General features: G+C 37.7%; 1 protein-coding gene across 4 annotated transcripts; it reads right to left on the bottom strand.

Annotated features, from left to right (window-relative positions):
- Positions 1-894: 894 nt before the first annotated feature.
- Positions 895-27138, bottom strand: ZNF215 (zinc finger protein 215). Of its 4 annotated transcripts, none has more exons than XM_030829345.1 (6): positions 26721-27138; positions 20772-21350; positions 11820-11902; positions 10143-10275; positions 9720-9815; positions 895-3243 (listed from the first exon to the last, which is right to left on the bottom strand). In XM_030829345.1, the coding sequence occupies exons 2-6, from the start codon at positions 21169-21171 to the stop codon at positions 2402-2404; spliced, it is 1554 nt and encodes a 517-aa protein (XP_030685205.1). In that variant the 5' UTR covers positions 21172-21350; positions 26721-27138; the 3' UTR covers positions 895-2401. The 4 variants fall into 4 exon arrangements, with proteins under 4 accessions (XP_030685205.1, XP_030685203.1, XP_030685206.1 ...); XM_030829343.1 differs by lacking the exon at positions 26721-27138 and adding an exon at positions 25640-25779; XM_030829346.1 differs by lacking the exons at positions 10143-10275; positions 26721-27138 and adding an exon at positions 25640-25779.

The following is a 27138-nucleotide window of genomic DNA, read 5'->3' as shown; positions in this document are numbered from 1 at the left end:
GGGTGGACACAATCTAATCAGCTGCCAGTGTGGCCAGAATAAAAGGCAAGAGAAATTGGAATGACTAGAATGGCTTAGTCTGCCGGCCTACATCTTTCTCCAGTTCTGGATGCTTCCTACCCTCGAACATCAGACTCCAAGTTCTTCAGCTTTGGGACTCTTGGACCTTCAACCACAGACTGAAGGCTGCACTGTCAGCTTCCCTATTTTTGAGGTTTTGGGACTTGGCTTCCTTGCTCCTCAGCTTGCAGACAGCCTATTGTGGGACCTCACTTTGTGACAGTGTAAATCAATACTCCTTAATAAACTCCCCTTTATATATACATCTATCCTATTGGTTCTGTCCCTCTAGAGAACGCTAATATAATGTGCTAAATAAATAGTAGGCTTGTGGAACAAGGCTGCAAGAAGATGTTAATTGGCTATAAATGTTCTGCAAGAGCTTTAAATGCACTCCAAAAATTATCATTTGAAACTATGTTATGTTAAACTTAGTGAATGTAGTAAACACTTTTTAAAGAAAGCTTGGAGATTTAGGAGAAAAAAATAAGTATTTTACTTAGGCTCAAATAGCTAGTTGTTCAAAGAAGAGATAAAGAATGAAAATAGTACTTCTATCTTTCAACCGTCCAAAAGAAAATCACAGCTTATTTTCAAAAACTGAAATATTGGACTTGGAATACCTGAAATTAAAAAGTCAGAATCCATTGTATTTAATGTAAGTACTTTGATGAATGAACTATACCTCGAGAATTTTTTACATTCAGAGTGCTTTTCTCTTGTTTTAGGCTTCTCTACAAGTTACCTCTTCTTTATATGAATTTCTATATCAATTACTTATGTAGGGCTTTGTCCTAATAAAACTTGTGTTGCAATACAAAGGATAAACAAACATAGATTTTGACATTATTTAATCATAGGAGTTCACTCCAGTATACATTTTCTGCCTTTGAATAAGGTATGAACTTTCACAAAAAGCTACCATCATCATTAATTGGGAATGTCTCCAGTGTGAATTTTTTGGGGCAGATTAAGTCATACTTCTTGGCTCAAGTACCAGATGGGATCCTGAGGCAGTTTACAGAAGACACAGTTCTGGTATACAGAGTATTAGGAGACTTTAATAACTTCATAATGTCTGGTATAAATGATATACCTAAGGCTATGGATGTCTCTCCAGCCTAAGTTCCCAAAGGTACAGTAAGTCTGCACTGAACATCAATAGGTTCTTTGGAACTGCAACTTTAAGTGAAATGATGTATAACAAAACCAATTTTACCATAGACTAATGGATACAAACAAGAGTTAAGTTCCTACGGCAAATGTCTGGTCATAACATCATCGAACTTCTAAAGACCCCAAATGCTTCCAATATCAGACATTAAAATAAATCTGAGCTATATACACAGTTAAGAAGGATTAATAAAAACAAGATAATTATTTACCCCATTATTCCAGTACAGGGCCATGGGTGGACAGAGCGTATCCTAGCAGCTCAGGGCAACGGTGGGAACCAACCCTGATTAGGAGCCATTCCACTGCAGGGCACACTCCCTCACAAACTCAGACTGAGATAATTTAGATATGTCAGTTAACCTAATGTATACATCTTTGGGGTTTGAAACTGGAGCACCTGGAGACATGGGGAGAGTGTGTAAACTCCACACAGTGTCCCTGGCTGGGAATCGATATTTTTCTCATCAATATCATAACAATTATAACATTATAACAAAACAAAAACGTTTTTCAAGGACCTGCTGTACTTTAAACAAATGCAGATTTTAAGAATACGTATAGATTAACAGCAATACATACTTCTCCCATTGCAGTTGATAACCCTCTCCCAACTCCAGTCTCCGTTCAGCAGCAAGACAGCAAAGGGTATTGTCAGGAGTGGAGTAAATGGCTGTTACTGTTGTCTTAGCCATTGATTCAGAGATTTCTGTCCTTAGAAGTATTCTCTTATATTCACATGAGCTCCTGATTTCTTGTCACCTTCTTAAAAGGGCTGAGTTTTATTAAATATCAACTCCAAGAGTATTGTTTGGCTTTGCCTGATGTCTACTTCATCAATAAATCAGGTGGATATTAGTATGCTATAGACCTATTTATGAACTAGGGATAGGTGAGGGTAATGGATATCAAAATAATGATACACAAACACTTGTATGGTGATAGTGTTTAACTCCAAAGCCTTATGGCTTCATCTGAAAACCAGGAAACTTCCTTCAAATAGATTTCTATCCAATAATATTTCTATCCAATATTAATTCTGTGATATCATTTAAAGAATAATCTGACAAATGTTTTCTTACATTACATTCATGAGATTTTATCCAGCATAAATTCATGATGTTGAATGAGTTCTGCATTCTGACTGAAGGTAATATGTTTTCTTTTTTCAGGACTTATCTCGAGTATGCAGTTTTTGATGCTTAACAAGGGTTGAACTCCTGTTGAAGGCTTTATTACATTCCTTACATTTGAATGGTTTCTCTCCCGTATGAATCATTTGGTGTCGAATAAGAGAGGAGCTCCGGTTGAAGGATTTTCCACAGTTAACACATTCATAGAAATTGTTTCCAAAATGGAGTGTTGGATTATTACTGTCTTCACTTTTACTGAAGGCCTTTCCACATTTATTGCTTGTGCAGGCCTTTACTTCAGCATGAAGTTTTTGATGCTTAGTAAGGTTTGTACGTCGGTTGAAGAATCTCCCACATTCACTGCATTTATAGGGTTTCTCTCCTGTGTGAATGATCTGATGTCGAATAAGGGATGAACTTCGGCAGAAGGCTTTCCCACATTGATAACATTCATAGGAATTCATTGTAGTATGACTTTTTTGGTGTTGAATATCTGTACTGAAACTCAAGTCATTCCCATATTCATATTCTGAATGTTGCTTACCTACTGAGTCTAAATTAAATTTGAAGTGAGTTTTAAACTTACCACATTTTGGAGACCCCGTTCTTGAAGGAATTCCCTGTTGTATAGCACAAACTGAGCTAACTGAATTAATATCAAAGGTTTCCTTATTTTCACTACATGCAAAATCTTCCTCCTCAGTGTAAATTGTCTCAGGAATGAAAGCCTCTTGTGGAAAATTTATGTCCCATTTTTTCTGGTTCCTATATAACCAATTCTCACCTTTCCAGACATCTGAAGAAGGGTGTCCACTTTCGGTAAGCCTTGTCATAATCACTCCATGGGATGATTCTTCTCCAGAAATACTCTTCATGTCTAAAGAGAAATAAAAAATGCCATGAACTAGAATGGAAACTGCTTCATTAGGAAATGGAGGCTGAACGGTATAAGGTATATGCATATATCACAAGTCTTAAATACAGAATAGAAATGTGAGGCAAGGTTAGAAAAAAATACTTATAAAAGAAATAAATGGTACAAAAATGTTAAAAGCAGGTTAGTAAATAAAATAGGACAGCTATTCTGGAATACTAAAAAAAGATATAGGGCTCGAGTAAAATATCATTACATGAACAAGGATGGGGGGTGGCATATCATATCATAATTCAAGTTATCGCTGGTTCATAACTAGTGTATGAAGGCTCTGCCTAATATTCCTTCTTCTAGCATCTTGTTTATCCCAAGCTGTTTACCAATAAACATTCCTTTCTATAAAATGCCAATTTAATAATTTTAAGAACATGTCTGTATTCCCAGGCACCAAACCTTAACCAGCTAAAAGCAAACTTGCAATCATAGTGCCCACTCAATTACTCCCTACATATAACAAAGGCAAAAAGAATTTTAATATAAGGTCGCAGAAGTCCTTTTTCTGGGCTCAAAATAACTCCCGATTCCAACATTAGCACTTTGATACTTTTCTACTGTACTTCCTAGAACTCAAAACTTTACTGTTCTAATTAAGATTGGGTCCCTTCCTTTCACCTGTCCTCATTTCTGTTTTATTTATGTTCTACTTCCTTTCTCAAAATTCCTCTCACTTAGCTTCTATATACTCTGTGTACTCTATATTCTAGCAATTTTTAAAAATTAAATTTCACTGACTTTTTTCTTGTAACTTCAAGTATGCCTAATAATTTTATTCTGCAACATTTATTGGTGACCAAATCATGTCAGCTTTGCACTCACATACATTACTCTTCCTTGTTTTCATCACTCTCTAGGACATCTCCACTTGACTATCATAGTCCTGTAGCTTAACAAATGAGAGACTGAAGTAATCTTCCATGTTGAAAAAACCTCAAAGTCTTCATTTTTGAGTCATTGCTTTTCTAATATTTATACTGGAGTCCATAAAAAAACTGAATAACCATTGTCCTTCATCTCCCATATCAAATCTGTGCTTTGGTTCTATTATTTTATAAAATTTCCTGTCTCTGCCTCACCAGTGTACACTGGGTGTGTGGGAGCAGATAGCTTGTTCCTTTAATTCACAAGTCTTCAGAGAGAGAAATGTCTTCCAAACCTGGACCTAATTTAGATGAGATCCTAGACTTCAACTTTGATGCCATAGTAGGTGAGACTCTGGGGGTCTTAGAAGAGAGTAAATATATTTTGCAAGGGGGAAGAACACAAATATTTTATAGCCAGAGGACAGATTACAGTAGATCAAAATGGCTGCACATCCTTTGCCACACTCCCCATCCTGAAGTAGAGTTTATTCTGCTTCTCCTTCAATCTGGGCAGATCCAATGATTGCTAGGCCAACAGAATGTGGCAGAAGTGATACTATGCCACTTCTGGACCTAGCCTTTAAGGTGACAGCTTCTGATTTCTCTCAGGATGTTGCCTCTTAGAACCCAGCCACCTTGCTGTGAGAAGCCCAAGCCTCAAAGACAGGCCACATGTAGGTGCTCTGGCCCATAAGAACAGTTAAGTTCCGAGAAACAGCCAGCATTAACTTCCACCCATGTGATGTGCCATCTTGGACATTCCATCCCATTTGAGCCCTGGAACGCTGCATTCCCAGCTAACATCATATGGAACATAAGAACTCCTCAGTCAACTCACAAAATTTGAGAATAAAATGATTGCTCTTTTAAGTCACTAAGTTTTGGGTAATCTGTTAAAAGCAACAGATAACCAAAAACAGTGTTCTAGTAGTATTTATGTAATAGCAGAATTTCCAATTGCATTTCCCTAATTAAATCTTTGTTACTCATGTTTGTACAACTCATTTTTCATATAACTTCCTCACTCTTTTTTATTTTGTTATTTATTTATTTATTTTAGAGACAGGGTCTTGCTCTGTTGCCCAGGATGGGATGCAGTGATACAATCATAGCTCACTGCAGCCTCCAACTCCTGAACTCAAGCAATCCTCCAAGCAGCTACAATTACAGGTATGCACCACCATGCCCAGCTTATTTTTTGTAGAGATGGAGTCTTGCCATGGTGCCCAGTCTGGTCTTGAATTCCTGGCTTCAAGAAATCCTCCTGCCTTGGCAAAGTCTACATCATGATGGAGACAATGACACAGATCTTGTGGTCATCTTTAATCCAAATTAACTATTTGAGAAAATAAGTTACATTTATTGAAGTAAATTCTAGATTAATTTATTATGTTTAGATGAGGAGATAGATGAAAGTAGAATATAATCAGAAAATGTTTCCTAGTTTTAGGATGGAAGAACATGTATAAAATGAACAGATATAAAACAATGGGGAAATACAGAGTTACATAAATTTTAAAAACTTGTGGCAGACACCATGAATAAAAGTAAAAAACAAAACTCTGAGATATCCCATTTGCCACAACTGTGATCCACAGAATTTATGTAAGATGTTAATACATTAAAAACCCCTACAGTTTTAATCAATAAACCACATAAACAGCCCTTTACTAAATGACAACCCAAAAGGAATTTTTTTTTTTTTTTTTTTGACGGAGTCTCGCTCTGTCGCCCAGGCTGGAGTGCAGTGGCGCAATCTCGGCTCACTGCAAGCTCCGCCTCCCGGGTTCACGCCATTCTCCTGCCTCAGCCTCTCCGAGTAGCTGGGACTACAGTCGCCCGCCACCACGCCCGGCTAATTTTTTTGTATTTTTTAGTAGAGACGGGGTTTCACTGTGGTCTCGAGCTCCTGACCTCGTGATCCGCCCGCCTCGGCCTCCCAAAGTGCTGGGATTACAAGCGTGAGCCACCGCGCCCGGCCCCAAAAAGTAATTTTTACCTTTCTTATTTAATATCTATCCATCTATCCTTTTTTCTCTGATTCCTATATGCACCATGGGCTGGAGATGTAAAGGTAGGGTAAAAAGAAACATTATGCCTACCCTCAAGTAACATACAGCCTAATGTGGGAGACAAATATTCACAGAGATACATGTAAAATATAGTTGTGATAACTGCTAAAAGGAAGAGTAAGGTGCTGTACAAGCGTACAACAGAAAAACAGGAAGTCAGGAAAGACTTCCTTAAGGAAATGTGCACTTATTTGGGATCTGAGGAATAAGGGTCAATTAGGTAAAGAACGGGGGAAAGAGTGTTCTATGTCAAAAGCTGGGATGGAAGACAGTAAGCCACATTCCAGGGACAACCAGAATGTGTTCTCTTAGAATCATCTTTTCTCTGCTGCACACCAACACCTGTGAGAGTGCTTAGGACACAGTATATAGATGCTTAATATATATTTGATGTTGATTTGCTGAAAGTAGATAGGTGTGGCTTGAGTATAAAGAATGAGGGGAGGATGTGGTGCAAGATGAAATTGGAGAAGTAGGCAGAGAATAGAACGTTGTGAAATAAACAATACTGAAATCAATATAGTATTTGAAAAATGCAGATCACAAAATCTGATCTCCTTGGTTGCAGTATGGTTCCAAGATTGGAGTTGCGGCAATAATAATAGAGCTAAGAAGTATGCCAAGGTGGTGGTTCAGGTGAGAGATGATGGTACCTAGACTAGCAAAGCAGCACTGCAGTTGGACAAAAGTGGAGACATTCAAGAGATAATGGAGAAGTAAAATAGGAACAAATATTAGAGAAGTGAAGGAGAAGAAGTTGTGTCAAGAATAGTTAAACTGTATCTTGTGTAACTAGGTAGAGGGCAGTGTCATTTACTCAGGGAATAATAGAAGAGTAGAAAGGGAAAAAAAAATCAGACTTTGGTTTCATGGAATTTAAGGCATCTTTAAGATATCCCAGAGAAATGTCATAGCATATATAAATCTCCAGAGAAAAAGTCTGAGCTAAGGATATACATCTGTAAATCCCTATATATGTGAAATAATTTAAGTTTTAGTTGTGGATGTAATAAACTAGGGAAGAAAAGAGCAAGAAGAGAAGACAAAACAAGACTAAATGTTGACAAACTCTGAAATTTATCAGATAGCTAGAGAAAGCTAAGTCTGAAAAAGACAGAGATAGAATAGCCAACCAAAGAGGAAAATCAGAAGTATTACGAGAATCTAAACATGTTTTAAGAAAGAGGCATAGTTAACAGTGTAACTTGCTGCTGAGAATTCAAGTGAGATAAGGAATGTCTCAAAAATATCTACTGGAGTTAGCTACATGAAGTCATTAAAAACTTCAGCAACAACTGTTTCAGGTGAATATCTGGGGTAAGAGCTAAATTGAAATGGGGTATGGAATAGGAGGTGAGGAAATGAGAAAAACAAGTATAAAGTACTTTGAGAAGTTTGGCTACAAAGAGGAGGTAAGAAAGAGAGTAATAGCTAGAGGAGGATGTAGGGTTGAAAGAAAACTAAAAAATCAGTAATGACCAGAAAAGGTTAAAAAGCTGATGGAAAAATTAGACAGAAATGGTGAAAATATAAGTGAGAAAAGGTAGGGGCAAATGAGGTCCAAAGCACAATGGGAGTGGGGACAGAGGGTATTTACCTTAGAAAGGAAGAAAAGAGTAATTTGCCTATCAAATTAATAAAGAATTCAGGTAAATAATACCCAGTGTTTGCTAGGATGATGATAAAGAGATAATAATACTCTATTATTAGTGAGAGTATGAATTGGTATAACCTTTCTGAAGACAATTTAGCATAATATAAGACAATTAAATATATTTATACTCTTTAATGTCAAGTTCCTCTTCTAATAGGGTATCCTATGGAAGTTATCAGACATGCCTGAAAAATTGACAACAATCTAAATGTCCAACAGTGGAGGGGCGGGGGGAATGGTTAAATATATTATGATATAATTGAATATTTTATGGGAATTAGAAACCACATTTTCAAAGATTAGTGAAATAGGTAATCACGATGGTATGTTACATGAAAAGAGGATATAAAATGATGTATTCCTGATGAATTCTGGAAAAATTTTGAAAATTGTTCCACAATTTCAGAAAAGAAATATTCAGAAACCACAGAGATACAACATTACAAAGAAAATGGCTTAAAAAAATGTTAATACTGCATAGCTCTGGATACTGAAGTAATGAGCAAGTTATATTCCTTGTTTTATTTTTCTATACTTACTAGAACTTTTTTTTTTTTTTTTTTTTTTGAGACGGAGTCTCGCTGTCGCCCAGGCTGGAGTGCAGTGGCACGATCTCGGCTCACTGCAAGCTCTGCCTCCCAGGTTCACGCCATTCTCCTGCCTCAGCCTCCCGAGTAGCTGGGACTACAGGCGCCTGCCACTGCGCCCATCTAATTTTTTGTATTTTTAGTAGAGATGGGGTTTCACCGTGGTCTCGATCTCCTGACCTCGTGATCCACCCGCCTCGGCCTCCCAAAGTGCTGGGATTATAGGCATGAGCCACCGCGCCCGGCCTATACTTACTAGAACTTATATTAATATCACAATTTTATTTTCTCTTACAAAGTATTAACAAGAATGAGGAATAAACAAAAATAAAGAAGATAGGGAGTTAAGGCAAAAGTTAAGAAATTCTCCAGGTGGAAGCTGAGGCAGGAGGATCACGAGCTCAGGAGTTTGAGGCCAGCCTGGGCAACACAGTGAGAACTCCATTTCCAGAAAATAAAATAAGTGATACAGTTTAAAAAAAAAAAAAAGGGAAAATGGAAAATTACTAGAAATCACTCTAGTATAAAGTTGACTTATTTTCTTTAAAATAAAGAATAACATTCAAAGTTAGGTGGGCTAATTTTCACTGATGTAGCACTTACCATGTACCATGCATGCACTGTTCTCTGTCGCCCAGGCTAGAGTGCAGTGGCATGATCTTGGCTCACTGCAAGCTCCGCCTTCCAGGTTCACACCATTCTCCTGCCTCAGCCTCCCTAGTAGCTGGGACTACAGGTGCCTGCCACCACACCCAGCTAATTTTTTGTATTTTTTAGTAGAGATGGGGCTTAGCCGTGTTAGCCAGGATGGTCTCAATCTCCTGACCTCGTGATCCGCCCGCCTCGGCCTTCCAAAGTACTGGGATTACAGGTGTGAGCCACCGCGCCCGGCCACACCATGCACTGTTCTAAGTGTACTAGGCACACCAACTCATTTAGTCCTCACAGTAACCTGGAGGTAGATACTATTATTAACTCTATGTTACAGATGAGGAAACTGGCAGAAAGGCTCTCTCAGGTCACACAGCTTTAAGTGTCTGTGGTCCTGTCCCTAACCTTATGTGACTATTTTACCACATAAGAAAAAGAACCTGTGAACAAAAGCCAATGATGTCTTCCCCCCCCTCAAAGTTTAGGTTTTGCTATCTCCTTCCCAACTAACAATTCAAAGATTCGGTTGCACATTATCTGTATATTTAAGAAACAGAAGCTTCTTATTATGGCCTCATATCTACCTGGTTCTTACCAAAAATAATCTTCCTTGGTATTTCTTTCTCCATTATCCATCTTTTTTTCTTACTCTCCAACTTAAGGCTCTCAAATGGTTTGGAAAGTAGATGTGCTGTTGGTGGAGAAAATAAAAAGAACAACAACAAACATATATGACACTTCAGACATTTTTATAGAGAAGATAATTCTATCCCGACACAGTAATCTAAGCTGCTGAAGGGTAAGGCCAGAAGAGTACCATAGACTTGTGTATCTCTGGCTCAGTATCAGAAAGGACTTTCATCCAGATGAGTCAGAAAATCTGCTACTGTGTCCAAAGGATATTAGCAAACCTGAACCCAGACCCAAAAGTGAACTTAGCCACTTCAGCAGTCCTATAGCTTTTAACAGCAGGAAGAGACTAATAAATGGACAGATTAGGTAAACATACAGAAACCACCTTTACGCAATGAATTCAGGTTCCTAAAGTTTTCCAGCATCACACTCCTGTACAGGTTCTTTACAGCAGAGTCCAGTTGCCCCCACTCTTCCTTGCTGAATTCCACAACCACATCTTTGAATGTCACTGGTTCCTAAAACATTAAGTTCCTTTTTAATCAAAGGTGTCACTCCCCAAAACACTATCAGAGAAGGAATGCATTTGAAGGAATAGGGTAGGAGCCAGAATACACCAGAAATTGATAGGACAATATTTGAGGACAATGTTTGAGGTTCTAAATGATAAAGATCAAATTTTAGTAAGGTCCAAACAAATTGGTACTATATATACTCTGTTAGGGATACAAAAGGAAAGTGAAGTGCAGTCCTTATTCTAAAGTAGCTTACATTATGGTTGAGGGGGAAAAAAGACAACTGAAATAACTATGGAACAAAAAATTACTATGCCATACAAATAATTTACCTAAAAGGAGTTCAAAACAGGAAGAGTTTGTGGTAGTTCTGAGAGAAATTTGTAACGAAAATGTAGGCTCTGCTGGAAGGAGAGGTAGGGCATTTTAATTAAGAAATGCTGCCTGGGAGCTTGCAGTGAGCCGAGATTCCGCCACTGCACTCCAGCCTGGGCGACAGAGCAAGACTCCGTCTCAAAAAAAAAAAAAAAAAAAAAAAAAAAAGAAATGCTGCCTGGATAACTCTTATCATTTGGGACTCACAGTTTAATGTCACTCATCAAATGGGCAAGATTGCCTGACTGCCCAAAGTAGCTTCCCTACTAATCAGTTACTACTACATTATTTTCTGTGTAATAATTATTACTATCTACAATTACCTTATTTGCTTGTATTTGCCTGTATACCTCTACTAGAATGTGATCTCCACAAGGCTGGGATTTCGTTTTATTTATCAATCATATTTTCAGCCCTCAGAATAGTATCTGGCATATTATGCACTACATAAATATTGGCTAATAAATAAATTCCCTCCTGTATCACACCATCAATTATTCCACTTCTCTCTCCAGCATCCTCAACCTTGTCTTTACTGGCACCTTTAATCACACTGAAATATATAAACATCTTCCTTTCATCTCCTTCAAGCCAGTCTTTATGAATAAGTTGTCTGCATTAATTTTGTCTGCTTCCTCACTTCCTCTTTCCTCAACACACCACAATCTGGATTAGGTTCCGATGCATTTTAGTATCTCCTTAAGTGAATAGACACTACTTGGGCTGTATTATTTTGACCCTTTAAAGCATTTCTCCCTTAAATATTCTTACCCCTTGGCCTCAGTGACATCATTTTCCTGGTTTTCCTCTACATCTTTTGGTCCTGTCTTTTTAGTATGCTTTGAGGTTTCTTCTACTCTTGCCTAGTAAGTGACATTGCTCTGGATTCTACTCTTGAGGCTTAATTCTCAACATTTTCTGAGTAGACTCTACATCTATAGCGTCTACAGATAAAATAGAAACTATATTCTTGAGGGAACAGATACACAGAGAGACTATATGGCTAAGAGTGTATCACCAACTAAAATAGGTCCAGTGCCCTGTGCGAAAATAAAAGTCTCGTGTTCTTGGATGGAACCATGTTTGGCAAAAGTTCAAAGATCAAAAAATTGAAAGCAGGTTATACTAAAAATGAGCATATATGTTCAGAAAAGACTAGAATCCTAATTCACCTGTGGTTTGCCTGTTCGTGAGCCAGCTTTCATTTTCTCCTTGATGCTCCCCATCTGCGGGGCAGAGTCCTTGCAGGGCATATCTGAGGAAGATGAAGGAAAATATTAGGGAGACAAGTTTTGCCCTGGAGCAACTTCTAATAATTGTAGTTGTTTTAATATGATATTCACAGGAATTATCCACAGAACTTTGAAAAAAATAATGTCAGGCCCTACCAGCAATCACAATCTTCAAAGGTCAGGCTTAGATCTTGTATTTTTAAAATATTTTAAATGTGATTCTGATATGCTACCAGGGGTTGAGATCTACTGAATCAGAAAGAGGGACAAAATAATATTTTCAGACCTCATCTATGCTTATAGCAGATTCCAAAAAATAACTAATTCTGTCATAACTAAAGCCTAACTACAGCATAGCCATCAGAGGCTGTAATTCTACTTGGAGCTTATAATATTTTATCCAACCAATCCCTTCTTCAAACACGCCAGAGAGAATTCTATTCAAGGATTGTTTTCCTGTAAGTTGCTCTGTGCTTACTATACATAGACCTAAGCAACCTGTCCACCTTGAACTATTGCTTCTTTCAAAACATAAAATTGTGAGGGACAACCAATTGTCTTATCCAGCCATTCAGTGAGAAATTTATCCAAGGGCCACTCTGGAAGATTCATGAGTTACATCAGTGATCAGTGTCACACTGGTCTGTGAAGTTTTCACTGATTCAGGGTGAAATGAAAAGAGTAGAAACAATGTAGTAAGTTTGTTAAAACATTACATTTATTCAATATAAAAGACTTTATTTTGATGTTAAAATGTCTTCTAATATGTTATTGATTTAAAACATGTTTTTACTTAAAAAGAGTTGGCAAATCTCTATCATCTCCACCCCCATTTTTGAAACTTTTAATGACCTTTGAAACCCCCCAAAAATCTTAAAACCATGCAGTTACATAATAATCAGCATTAATTCTCCATTATAAATGTATAATTGGGTTCAACAATTTAAACAACTGCATGGGGACTTCTTACAACACATCAGGGCAGTCAGTCCTGGTGGCTCACACTTGCAATCCCAACACTTTGGGAGGCCATGGTGGGAGGAATGCTTGAGCCTAGCATCCAACACCAGCCTAAGCAACATAGGGAGATTCCTTCTCTGCAAATAATAATCGTAATAAATTAGCCAGGTGTGGTGGTGTGTGCCTGTGGTCTCATCTACTTGGGAGCTGAGGCAGGAGGATTACCTGAGCCTAGGAGGTAGAGGCTGCAGTGAGTGGTGTTCGCACCACCACACTCCAGCCCTGGTGACAGAATGAGACCCTGTCTGAATAAAAGCAAACAAAAATCCAAATTTCTCGCAACATACCATGTGAATGCTGCAAATATTATGGTCTGTTAACTTTTTTTTTTTTTTTTTTAAAGAGGGTCTTGCTCAGTCCAGGCTGGAGTGCAGTATGGCACAATCACACCTCACTACAATCTCAAACTCCTGGCCTCAACCAATCCTCCTGCCTCAGCCTCCTGAATAGCAAGGACTACAGGCATGTGCCACCATGCTTGGATAATGGTTTTGTTTTTTTTTTCCTTTAGAGATAGGGTCTTTCAATGCTGTGCAGGCTGATGTTGAACTCTTGGCCTCAAGTGATCCTCCTGCCTCAGCCTCCCGAAGAGTTGGGATTACAAGTGTGTGCCTGGTCCTGAGATCTGTTAACCTTACTCAGGTCTATAACACTTTGTGGAATGTCAATCTGCTCAATTCCATAATCTTTAGGACAGTCAATACAATGTTGTTCCTTGTTCTTGACATTCTTGGAAATACTTGAGGTATCTTGGAAAGGTGCAAATCCCTCCAATCAGCTATCCTCTTATTTATTGCTCTCTCTGAATATCCTTTTCTTCCCTTACTTTTTCCCTGCTGACCTCCCCTTCTTGAACTTTTACCATCATGTTCTCTGAAACCCTCATTCCATTCAAAGAAAAATCTATATACATTCTCAAGTTCTTTACAGACTTTTCCTTCTTCCTTGCTAAATGGACTTGGCATCATCAAAGGCACCTTTTTCTGTCCTCTAAGCACTACGATCTTGGAAATTATTCTGATCTACTTGTACCTCCCTTCCACTTCCTAGTATTTTCTCTCATGCAAAAATATTTCTTACTGGTTTATGCCATTTAGCATAAATGATGTTGTAATATATTAAGCTATTGCACATTCATTTTTTCAACACATATTTACTATCTCCTATGTGCGAGATATACAAATACCTGCCCTCAGAGAGCCTAGTGTATTGTTAATGACCAACACTAAAGTAATTGTACTAGGCCAATAAAAACTTTGGTTACTTGCTTCACATTGTTGCTTTTCACCCCAAATCCTGACAGTCTTTTAATAGGTTACTTCAACACAGACACAGACACCCCTTCCAGCAATCCAGACTGATAGACCTTTGACTTTCTTATCTCTAATGACCATCAGCAACCAATCTACTTCCTTGCTCATACTCTGGTCTTTATTACTTAGAACTATCCTGCCATGAGTATAAAATTGGATAAATCAATAGCTAAATGCATCTTCCTATCCTTTCAATTTTTACTTCCTTGCTTTTTGTATATTCTCCAACTTTTATCAGAGTCCCATTACACTACATTGATTCTTTAATTTTCTCCCATTCTATCATGGCTCTAGTGAAGTCACTTCATTCTCTGTTAAGCTTAGAATTTAAGTTTTAAAAAAGGTAAAATTCACATAATATAAAATTCACCATATTAGCTATTTTAAAGAATGCAATCCAGTGGTTTTTAATACATTCATAATGTTGTGCAATGATCACCACCATCTAATTCCAGAACATTTTCATTACCAAGAAAGAGCCCCATATTAATTTAGGAGTCATTCCCATACACTCCCTTTCCTCATACTGTCTCTACGAATTTGCCTATTCTGGACATTCCACATAAATTGAATCATATAGTATGTGACCTTTTGTGTCTGACTTCTCTCACTTAGCATGTTTTGGAGGTCCATCCATTTTTTTTTTAACATGTATCAGTACTTCATTCTTTTTTATGGCAGAATAATACTCCATTGTATGTATATAGCAAAGTTTATCCATTCATTAGTTGATGGACATCTGGGTTGTTTCCACTTTTTAATGTGAATATGTGTCTTCAATTTTCTGGGGTATATGGTAATTCTGTTTAATTTTTTGAGGAACCACCAAACTGTTTTTCACAGTGGCTGAACCACTTTATATTCCCAACAACGATACACAATTCCAAACAATTTCTCCACAACCTAGCTAACCCTATTCTTTTTCCTTTTGTAATTATTATAGCCATTCCAGTGGGTGTTATTATGGTTTTGAGTTGCAATTCTCTAATGACTAATGATCCTGAACATTTATTCCTATACTTTTTGGCCATTTGTATATCTTCTTTGGAGAAATATCTATTCAAGTCCTTTGTCCATTTAAAAAACTGTTGCTTATCTTGTTATTGAATTGTAAGAGTTCTTTATATTTTCCTGATATTGGACCCTTATCAGATATATGATTTTCAAAATGTTTTTTCTTATTCTGTAGGTTTTTCGCTGCCTCCATGGTGTCTTTTGATGCACAAAAGTGTTAATTTTGATGGTCTATTTTTTCTTTTGTTGCTTGTATCTTTGGTGTCATAGCTAAGCACTGATTACCAAATTTAAGATGATAAAGAGTCATTTCTATATTTTCTTCTCAGAATTTTATGATTTTGGCTCTTATATTTAGACAATTGACCCATTTTGAGTTAATTTTTGTACATGATATGAGGTAAGGCCCCTACTCCAATCTTTTGCATATGGAAATCAAGTGGTCCCAGCAACGTTTGTTGAAAAACTATTATCTTCTCATTTAATGCCTTGGCACCCTTGTCAAAAATTAATTGGACATAGATGTATAAGTTTATTTCTGGACTCTTAATTCTATTCCAGTATGACATAGCTTTGATTATTGCAGCTTTTTAGTGAGTTTTGAAATTGAGAAGTATACATTCTAAAACTATCTTCTTTATGAAGGCAGTTTGACTATCTTGGGTCCTTTCCAATTCCATATGAATTTTAGGATCAGCTTGTCCATTTCTGACAAAAAAAAAAAAAAAAGCAGCTGAGATTTTGATAGGGATTGCATTTGAATCTGTAGATTGCTTTGGGGAAGTATTATCTTTATGATATTAAGTTTTCCAATACATGAATGCAGGATTTACTTAGGTCTTTAACTTCAACAATGGTTTGTAGTTTTCAGCAGACAAGTCCTACACTTCTCTTTTATTTTTCACATATTATAAATGAAATTATTTTCTTGGTTTCTTTTAAGGGTTGTTCATTGCTATAGGCACATAACCTATTTTTGTTGATTTTGCATCCTGCAACTTTGAATTTATTAGGTCTAATAGTTTTTTACTGGGTTCTTTAGAATTTTGGCTATATAAGAGTATAACATCTGCCAGTAGAGACAGTTTTACTTCTTCTTTTCCAGTCATGATATCTTTTCTTTTTTTCTTGCCTAATTGCACTAGCTAGAACGTTTAGTATGACATTGAATAGAAGTGGCAAGAGTGGACATTCTTGTCTTGTTCCTGATTCTAAGAACAAAGCTTTCACTTTTTCATCAAGTTTATCAAGTACAATGTTAACTGTGGGTTTTTCATAAATGCCCTTTGTCAGGTTGAGTGAGTTCACGTCTAGTCCTTTTTTTTTTTTTTTTTGGTCATAAAAGGGCACTGGATTTTGTCAGATGCTTTTTCTGCATCAATTGAGATAATCATGTAATTTTTCCCTTTTCACTGTATTAATATGATGTACAGCACTGATATATTTTCATTTGTTGAACCATACTTGCATTTCTGGGATCAATCCCACTAAGTCATTTTGTATAGTCCTCTTAAAATGCTGTTGATTTGGTTTGCCATTTTTCTTTTGTTGTGATGTCTTTGTCTGCCTTTGGCATCAGATTAATACTTGCCTCACAGGATAAGTTAAGAAGTGTTCCTCCTATTTTCTGGAATAGTTTGAGAATACTGGTGTTAATTTTTCAAAAGTTTAGTAGAATTCACCAGTGAAGCCATATCATGAGTTTTCTTTGTTGAAAGTTTAAAAATAACTAATCCAGTCTTTTGTTATTGGTGAGTTGAGTTCAGATTTTCTGTTTCTTCTTCAGTCAGTTTTGGTCATTTGTTTTTGGAATTTGTGAATTTCATCGAGGTGCATCTAATTTGTTGGCATTTAATTGCTCCTAGTATTCTCTTATGAGCCCTTTCATTTTATGCAAAGTCAGTAGTATTGTCCCCACTTTTCCTGATTTTAGTAATTTGAGTCCTTCTTTTCTTAATCAGTGTAGCTATACCTTTGTCAATTTTGCTGATCTTTTCAAAGTACCAACTTTCAGTTTTGTTGGTTCTATCATTTTTGTGTGCTCCACATCATTTATCTTTGTTTTAGTATTTTTTTTCTTTCTTCATCTGGCTTTTAGGTTTTCTTTTTCTAGTTCCTTCAGGTGGAGGATTGAGATCTTTTTAATGTAGGCATTTATAGCTATAATTTGAGCCATGCCTTCACTGTATAAGTTTTGGTATGTTGTATTTTTGTTTCCATTTCTCAAAATATTTTTTCATTTCCTTTGTGCTTTCCTTTTTGACCCATTGATTATGTGACTGTTAATTTCCACTTATCTGTGAATTATCCAGATTTCCTTCTGTTACTGATTTCTAATTCTGCTATAGTTGGAAAAGATACTTCATGAGATATCAATCTACTTAAATGTACTGAAACATGTTTTTTAGTCTAACATTTGGCCTATCCTGGAGACTATTGCATGTATACTTGAAAATGTATCTTCTGTTGTTTTTTGGGTAGAACGCTCTGTATATTTGTTAGTTCAAGTCAGTTTATAGTGTTTCTCAAGTCTTCTGTGTCCTTTTTAATCTTTTTTCTAGTATTCCTATTAATAAAAGTGGGGTGAAATCTCCAATTATTATTCTTGATCTATTTCTCTTTCAGTTCTGTATTTGCTTCATATATTTTGAGGCTCTAACTGTTGTAGTTATTGCTCATTTAGTAACTTTTGAACTAATTTTGTAAACTCTATATTCTATGTTATGTTTACCTGCATGAATCTGTTCCCTCAGCTTACTGGTCAGCTTCTGATACCACAGAGATTTTCTTAAATGCCTTGAAACATAAAAACAATATCAAAAACAAAAACCATCACCTGGTCTCTGCAGATGCATTGTGTGTATTAGGACACACTCACTCAGACACTTTTAACTCTATGTTATTCTTCACTTCTTTCTTGTGTAGCACTTGAAGATCAGCTAGAGATAAGAGTTAGGGCTTTCTCAGGTCTTTCTGAACATGTCTTCAGTCTTCCAGATTTTCAGATATATGTGCGAGCTTTCAAAATCCCTTATTCCCTCAAAGCATATCATTCTCCAGCATCCCAACTGTTATTTATTATCTCAGACAGCAGTAGCTAATACATTTTCCATGAAATGTTTTTGAAAAATACCCCCAGGTAGCCACCTCAGTTCTGAGTGACTTTTGAACTAGGTAAAATAAGGGCAAGCCCTATGAGCAGGTTTTTCAGAGAGCCACCAGACAAACCAAAGAAACAACCAAAAGCCTTTCTTCAGTTCTGTATTACCCTGCAACCTCTCATTTGCCTTTTCTGCTAGATTTCTCAAGAATAGTCTATAATGATCAAATTCCCACCTCATACCTATTTTTTTAAATCCACATGATGGGCAGAATAGCAGCCCACAAAGATACCCATGTCTTAGTCCTTGGATACATAGCAAGAGAGACTGCAGATGTGATTAAAGTCAAGGACCTTAAAATGAGGGAGATCATCCTGAATTATTCAGGTGATCACAACCTAATTACATGAATTCTGAAAAGTGAGGAACCTTTTCCAGTGTGGTGAGACAGTGAGAAGCACCATGAGTGAGCAAGAGCTATGACAACAGAATAAAGTGTTAGAGATGTGGCAGTGTGAAAAGGACTTGGCCCATTGTTGCTAGCTCTGAAGACAGGGGAAGGGGAACATAAGCCCCAGAAAGAAAACGGTACCACTATTACCTTGATTTTAGCTGAGGGAGACCCATGTTGGATCTCTGATCTACAGACTTGTAGAATACATTCATGTTGTTTTAAGCCACCGAGTTTGTGGTAATTTATTATAGTAGCAATAGAAAACTAATACAACTCACTACAAATAAGCACCCCTCAAATCCGCTAAAACTGCTCAAACTAAACCTCAAAATTCCTCCTAATCAACAATTTCAATGAATTATTTTTAATATTCATCTTAATAGGACCTTTTTGTTATATCATTGTTGAACATTCACTTCTTGAAAATTTCTCCTTTCTTAACTCAGATACCAATCTTTTCTGGTTCTCTGATTTCCTACATTATTACTTTCTAGGCTGCTTATCAGGCTTCTCTTCTCTTGTTCATTAAGAAAATTTTTAGACAAAGACTAAATATAACCACAATATCAACATAATCACTGTCCCCAATCAATAATTCCTCATCAAATATCCAGTTCATGGCCTCATGTCTTATAAGGTCCACACATTCACGATTTTAAAAACTTAAAATATGCATAACTAATCTCTATATCACTTTGCTATACTCCTCCCTATTCCCTTAAAAACTGGACTGTCTTATAGTTTCCCAGTCTGGATTTTACACATGGTATTATCACAGCATAGTTTAACATGTTCCACTATCCTCTGTATTTCCTGTAACTGAGAGTTACATTTAGACCAGCTTTTTTTTTCTTTTTTTTTTTTTCTGAGAGGGAGTCTCGCACTGTCGCTCAGGCTGGAGTGCAGTGGCGCCTTCTCGGCTCACCACAAGCTCTGCCTCCCGGGTTCACGCCATTCTCCTGCCTCAGCCTCCCTAGTAGCTGGGACTACAGGCGCCCGCCGGCCACCACGCCCGGCTAATTTTTTTTTGTATTTTTAGTGGAGACAGGATTTCACCGTGTTAGCCAGGATGGTCTCGATCTCCTGACCTCATGATCTGCCCGCCTCGGCCTCCCAAAGTGCTAGGATTACAGGCGTGATCCACCGCGCCCGGCCTAGACCAGCTCTTAAATATTGATGCTCACTAAGGATTTGTATTTCTCCTACTTCTCTGTTCATACATATAAGCTTCCAAATCTTCTCTTTCTGAACACTGAAGCTTGTTAACTATATATTGGTTTATTCATTGTGAAAGTCCCACAGGGACCTCAAATAAAACTTGCCCACACAATTAAAGTATTACACCTTCTCCCCCACTCCCAAATTCCACTCATGCAGGCCAGTACATGTGAATTTATGTCAAAAGGTATCCTATTTATACGTTTATAATTCCTCTAGGTTCAAACTCCTGCTTTCCCAAAGCTCATTCTCTAGCACCTAATCTATCACAATAGTCTAACTGGTTTTCCTATTTTCAGAACCCTCAGATCTCTCTCCTTTACAGGAGATGTCGGTAAACTTTTTCTGTAAAGGAGCAGATAACAAATATTTTAGACTTTGCAGACAATACAGTCTCTGCTACAAGTACCCAACTCTGGTCATAGCACAAAAGCAATCATAGACAAAGTGAAAATGGACATAGCTATGTTCCAATAATACTTTATTTTAAAAAATATTTGGCCTGTGTGCCATATTTTGCTAACTCCTACTCTAAATTGGTGTCAACATAATATTTTTAACTGGCAAATCAAACTGTCTCACTCCCCTACCCAATCTGTGAGATCTAATTCTCTATTTCTATTACCTACAGAATAAAGTCAAGGCTTCCTAATAGAGTAATATAAAGTCCTTCAAGATCTGGCACTTGATACCCTCTGGCCTCAAAAAAAGATAATTTCTCTTTACATGGGAAAGGTCAAGTATTTTACCTCTAATTGTTTTACATTCTTACCTTCATCTTCAAGCATTTCAATCACATCTTCTATGAGGGTCACCGTATCTTTACTGTTGTTTGGATGTTGTAAATTCACCCAAGTCCTGACTTCTTCAGGCAAGATTGCCAGGAATTGTTCCAGCACCAACAGTTCTATAATCTGCTTCTTTGTATGAATCTCTGGTCTCAGCCATTGAAGACAGAGCTCCCAGAGTTGGCTCAGGGCTTCATGGGGCCCAGACACTTTCAAATACTGGAAATGCCTGAACTTTTGACGAGATGCCTCAGAGTCATGTGTCTCCATGACGGGGATGGTTTCCTGCTGCCAAGACATATGTGCTCTCAGAACCTCTCTTTGTTCATGTAGAGACAGGTTTTGAGGTTTTGAGATAGCCATCAACTTGCTCAGAGGCTGCATCTTCCTAAATAGAACTCCCACAGTAGTTCAAATCCGCCTTACTAGATTGCAGTAGTTCTCAGGCTTGAGCTAAGCACCTGTGTACTATATGCAGTGTGATTTAAGCCAAGTTATTTCACAGTAAGGAAGAAAGTTCCAGGAACTTTAGACACAAAGCCAATATTCAGGTACCTGAGCAACTGAAAAAAGATAGAAATTAACCCACAGGGAACAAACATCTATTAGCATAGTGTTAAAACACAAATATTATTAAAATTGCCTAAGAAAAATGCATATTATGGATTCTCCTATTTTTATTTTCCTTTCTTAGAACTAGAAAATATGCTTTCCTTTTCTCTTAACCAGTTTCCCAAAGGACAGAGAAACACACACAAATAGACATCCCAAAACAAATGATGAAGAGTCCTTTGATTTAAAAAAACTTCGTAATTGAATTGCAATTAAATTTATTCTATATCAGGTAGCAAATCATTTTTTACCTTAAAATTAAGCAACACAAATCTTCAGGTAGGATATTAAGGTTTCAGAATAGATATGACTGAAAAACCTTACTCCAAGTTCTCTTTTAAATGCCAATAAAATTCTATAAGTAAAACTGAAAATAGCACTAGAAATTAAGGTAAGAGACAATTGTTTAAAATATACTAGAATAATATCCATAAACTATTATTAGGAATAAATCAAAAAGTGGATTCCCAGACTACAATGAAAAGTTTATATTTGTTAGGACTTACTATGGACAATTATGCAATGCCCACCAGGGATGTCTTAGGCGCAACTGAATATTTAGACTCGCAAGACTACCATAGGTCATATTTGGCACCAATTTACTCAGAAGGCAAAAAACAACTTGCTAGCAGAAGAATAATATGCACTTTTCTTCAATGTCTTTGCAGAGTTTAGTTCAAGTACAGAGAGATGAGACCCATAAACATGGTGTAGGAAACACTCTGACTCAAAAGAATTCCCCCAGGAGCCAATATCTCTCATAACAACTGAGCACAATTTAATGGGTTGTCTCAAAGAGCCTGCCAAATTATAGGAGTCACTACATTCAGGGATGTCCAGATACAACTTTCTATTTGATTTACAGTTCTCCAAGTCCAGATGCAATTTATATTCAGGTGTCATTTTTATTACGATCATCTAAGGTCAGTGGTTCTCAATCAGAAGATTTTGCCAACAGGGGAAATTTGGCAATGTTTAGAGACAGTTTTGACTGTTACAGCTAGAGATTGTACCTGGCCTCTAGGAAGTCAAAGCCAGGGATGTTGCTAAATATCCTACACAGGATAGCCCCCTATAGCAAAGAATTACCCAGTCCAAATTGTCAATAATTCCAAGGTTTAAAAACTCTGCTATAGGCAATATATAAATGAGACTACATACTTTGGAGTCATAGATACATGAGTTTATATCCCAGCTGTACTAGTTACTATATGTATAAAGCTGAGCAAATTATATTAACCCAAGTTTGCATTCTCAACTGTAAAATGGATATAAAAATATCTGATCAAATTATAGGGATTAAAAGAGCTCTCATCTCAGTTCTTGACACACAGTAAGCTCTCAATAGATCATATGCACACATGTATGTTACAATGTTAGATCTTACATATTGGCCAAAAGTTTGTGTGACCTTGTCCATGGCAATGCCTGCCTGCATAGACCATTCAACATTCAAATAAGTATCAGCGAACAGAGTAGGGGAAGGATACACAGAACTATGAAAAGACAGTTTAGTGGCAGATGGGTGATGAGAGCCAGGTTCCTCAATGTTTGACTAGAAATTTACAGAAAACCAAGGGAAGGAGACTAGAATGATCCATGTGATAATGGATTAGAGTTGGAGACCTAAGTGTGAACTTGTATTTGGCTGAATTAGATGAAGATGGTTACGTAAATATTTACAGATATGTATATATACATAGATTAGTATAAACACATATTTCCTTGCTCTGTTGGCTAAGTAGGTCTAGAAGCAAGAACAGCCCAGCAGCAAAAGAACAATTAGCTCCCAGATCTTGTTTCTAATACCATTCTCCAATAGGAACCAGGATTTCTTGGAGAAATGGTTGATTCTAGGACTGAGGCTCACACAACATAAGCATGGGGCATCTTATAGTGCCAGAAAGTAAAGAAATGCTCAAAAAATTAAAAAAAGAAAAAGAAACTGAAACATTTATTGGGGCATATCAAAGGTACACAGGAGCCAAATGAAAGAGCTCCTTATGCCAAATCTGGAACAATATGAGCAACAGAATATTAGAGAATTCAAACAATTAAATTAATACTCATAAGCCACAATGATATAAATGGCAACTTATTAATACATGGGGGAGAGTAAACAAATCTCCTATGCAGAAAAATTCCAAATAATTTATGCAAATCCTCAGCCATCCACCAGGTAGAGCATACTTGAGTATGGGCTCTGCAAAGGAATTCCCTGCCAAAGAGGAAATGCGGTGGGGGGGGGGGGCGGGGCGGGCGGGCGGTGGCGGGGGGGTGGTCGGAAGGTAAATTTACAGTGGAAAAACCTGACAAATACCATCTCAGCCAGGTGATCAAGATTAACATCAATAGCGATGTCATGTTGGCAGTATGTAGCCTCGAGACAATGTGATGAAAATGGCATTTTGCCTCTGTGATCTTCCTGCTCTAAACCCATAACCCCAGTCTAATAATGAGAAAAACAAATTCCAACAGATGGTTCTCCATAACCAATACTTCCTCGTAACTGTCAGCATGATCAGAAACAAGGAATGTCTGAGAAACTGTCACAGCCAAGAGAAGCCTAAGGAGGCATGACAACAGAATGTAATGTGGTATACTGGATGGATTCTAGATCAGTAAAAGAGACATTAGGTAAAAATTAAACTTGGATAAAGCATGGACTTTAGTTAATGTAGTATTATTAATTGTAACAAATGTTCTATACTAATATAAAATGTTACTAATAGGAAAAATTAGTGGAGGGATATATGGACACTCTGTTGTACTATCTTCTGTATTTTCCCGTAACTTTATCCAATTTATTTAGAAATTTTTTTTCTCTGTGAATGCAAGCTCCCCAGAGGATTTCCCACAGCAAGTAGAAAGCCACAGAGGCAGGTGCCTTCTGGCTTGAAAGATCCCATCTAGGTTGTCATGGCCAGGGGAGGAAAAGGGTAATGGTGCCTTTCATGGGCTATTCCTGGGTCTCACTGGATAGAAAATTGCTTCCAGTTGCCCTGAAACAAGCGCTTCCTGTAATGAATCCCTCTGGAGTACTCCTTGACATCTCCCCAAACTCGTAACAAAAGTCCATCTTTCTCCTCATTCGCATCTGCCAAGGCCCACTGTTAATACAACAGACTGAAAACCTGCCACAACTGTTGACATCCACGACCCTCCTGATCTGGCCTCATTAGCTCCACTTTTGAGCCACCAGCCAAGAGATCTCTTAAATATGACTGGTGGAAAAGTCCTGAAGTAGTATAATTGAGTCCAACAAAAAAATGAACTATGGGCCCAGATACTTTGAAAGTAACATAAATGGAGAAAGAAAAAATAAAAGCTCACAGGCCATATGTCAAAGACAAAACAGAAAAGGCTTTATGCTAAAAAGTAAAAATAACAAAGATGTTAATTGCAACAATAAATGTACCGGGTAAAAATTTAAACTCAAACTACATAAAACTCAAAAGACATCCGAAACGAGAACTCCAAAACTGAATGTAAAAGAATTTTTAAAAATACCAGGCAAACAAAAAATATTCAAGAGTTTAGTGAATTAAAATTATAATGAATTAAAAGCACAAATACATTAGAGGAAACTAAATGATTATAACTCATAATGAAATATAACTGTCATTAAATGTACAACATACTTGAAACATTTTTGGCAAAATTCTCAGAAAACAAGAAATGAAGTCAACAGTGATACAATAGAAATGGGATATTAGGTAACTTTCTTAGACTTTGACAGATAAAGTCAAAAAAGTAATAGTATAGTGGATATAAATAATATGCTTAGCCTAATAGATAAATAAAACTAGATAAAATGTAGTTTCTATTCAAGCACCTATGGGAATGTTTACAAAAGCAACTTATTAGGCTACCAAATAGAAAATCCTTGATAAATGGTAAACAAGATTGGTGGAAACCACATTTATTACTAGAATGCAAAACCAGAAATTAACACCACATAGAAAAAACAATTTCACCTACTTTAAAATTCAAATGTTTGCTTCTAAAAAAAAACATAAAAGAGAATCAAAAGTACAACTGCAAAGTATCTAAAAACAGTAAAAACACTGTACGTCAAAATCTAAAGAGCACAGTTGAAGCTCCTGATAGGCAATGGAAAAGCCTTACATATAATTAAACAAGAATGAGATGCATTAAATATACAACTCAGGAAATAAAAAAAGCAACAAATATACTGGGAGGTTTGTAGGTGAAAAACACAAATTAATGAATTACTCACTGTAAACAGTTACAGAGCTAGGACGGGGAGAGACGTTCAGGATGGCATGCTGCATGTAAGTAGGATTTCCGAGGTGGGATAGTTTTGATAGAGATCCAAGGTGTGACGTGACTGCAAGTAGCTTAAATGGTAAGTGATGAACACTGGAATATACACAGCCAAGAAATATAACGGTTAAACTCTAAAGTACTGAATAGACGCCTCTGATATAAAGGTGGGATTCAGGATTAAGACACGGAGCCAGTAGTACCACTGTGACGGACGGACCTGAAGTCGAAGTGGAGTGGGGGGGGTAGACTAATACAACCAGGTGGCACCAGTTCTACGGTTTTATGGCCGCAAGGAACTTGAACAGCTGCTAATCATGGAAAAAAGGTACTGTGAAGAGGGTTATTTCTAATCAAACAGGTTGTAGGTAGGATAGCTGCTTGAGGTAAGAACCACCTGGCGAGATTAGCTCAGATAAAGAGGAACAGCAAACAGTTTGCAAATAAGTGACTGAATGTAAGTCATTTATGTTAAATGGAGAAAGAATTATTTTAAAATAAGTACGATACTTGGAGGTTTTAATGTTTTAGGGAGGTGGCCAGGAATGACTGGGAAAACAAGGCAATATGAATTAATTAAAACTCCATTGTCTTTCCCAGTTGATTGATCCAGTCACACTTGGTTTTTCCATAAGGCATCAATACCAGCCATTCCCAAACCAGCTGATCATAACATACTAACCACTTTGCGCGTCTGGAGACTGCCCCTATTACAGAATGGAAGAGGCGACAGGAGTGTGGTTAAATCCTTGCTTTAGCGGAGCTGGATCCTGACCCCAGCCGTCCCGCCGCCCACCCCCTAGCCCTCTGTCACTGCTCTCAACGCTTGTCTGACTTCCGCAGCCCACGTTTCCATCTCTTCCGTCAGCTCGCGCCCTCCTCCAGGTTTTCCGGCACAGAGCTTGGAGGGCAGCGTGGAAACTGGGTAACTGCAAGCAAGCTGAGGTGAGCTGCACGTTCCGCATGGACGCCCTCAAGCGTGATTCCCAATTCCAAGACCCCGCGTACCCACCGCCCGCTGACGAGGATGATACCTGTGAGCGCCGCTCCTCTCCAGGGGCCCGTTCAGTCACTCACAAACGCCAGTTCTGAGAAGAGCCGCGGAATCGCTATCTTGTACAGTGAAGGGAGCTGGCGTTGGTAATCACGTTGCAACTAGGAACCCCTGACCTCGCCGAACCCTCAACTCACTGCCGGCTCCGAGTTTCATAAATTGCCACGGAACAACCTCGACGCACTCTTGCGCACGCGCACCAGCTGTGGAAGGAACCCCCAGGAGCCCCCGCGACCCGGATCGCTAAGGTAGACCAGGCCTTCTCAAGCCGCGTCCCTTTCTGCAGGCCCCGCCCACTCCGCACACTTGGAACTCTGGCGCGAATGGACTCACGATGCGCTTCTGGTGCGGGCGCGGTGGCTCACGCTCACACTTTGGGAGGCCGAGGCGGACGGATC

Source organism: Nomascus leucogenys, chromosome 15 (genome assembly GCF_006542625.1).
Source record: "Nomascus leucogenys isolate Asia chromosome 15, Asia_NLE_v1, whole genome shotgun sequence".
NCBI lineage: Eukaryota > Metazoa > Chordata > Mammalia > Primates > Hylobatidae > Nomascus > Nomascus leucogenys.
Note: the sequence above shows the minus strand (reverse complement) of the source record. Positions and strands in the feature narration are given on the sequence as shown.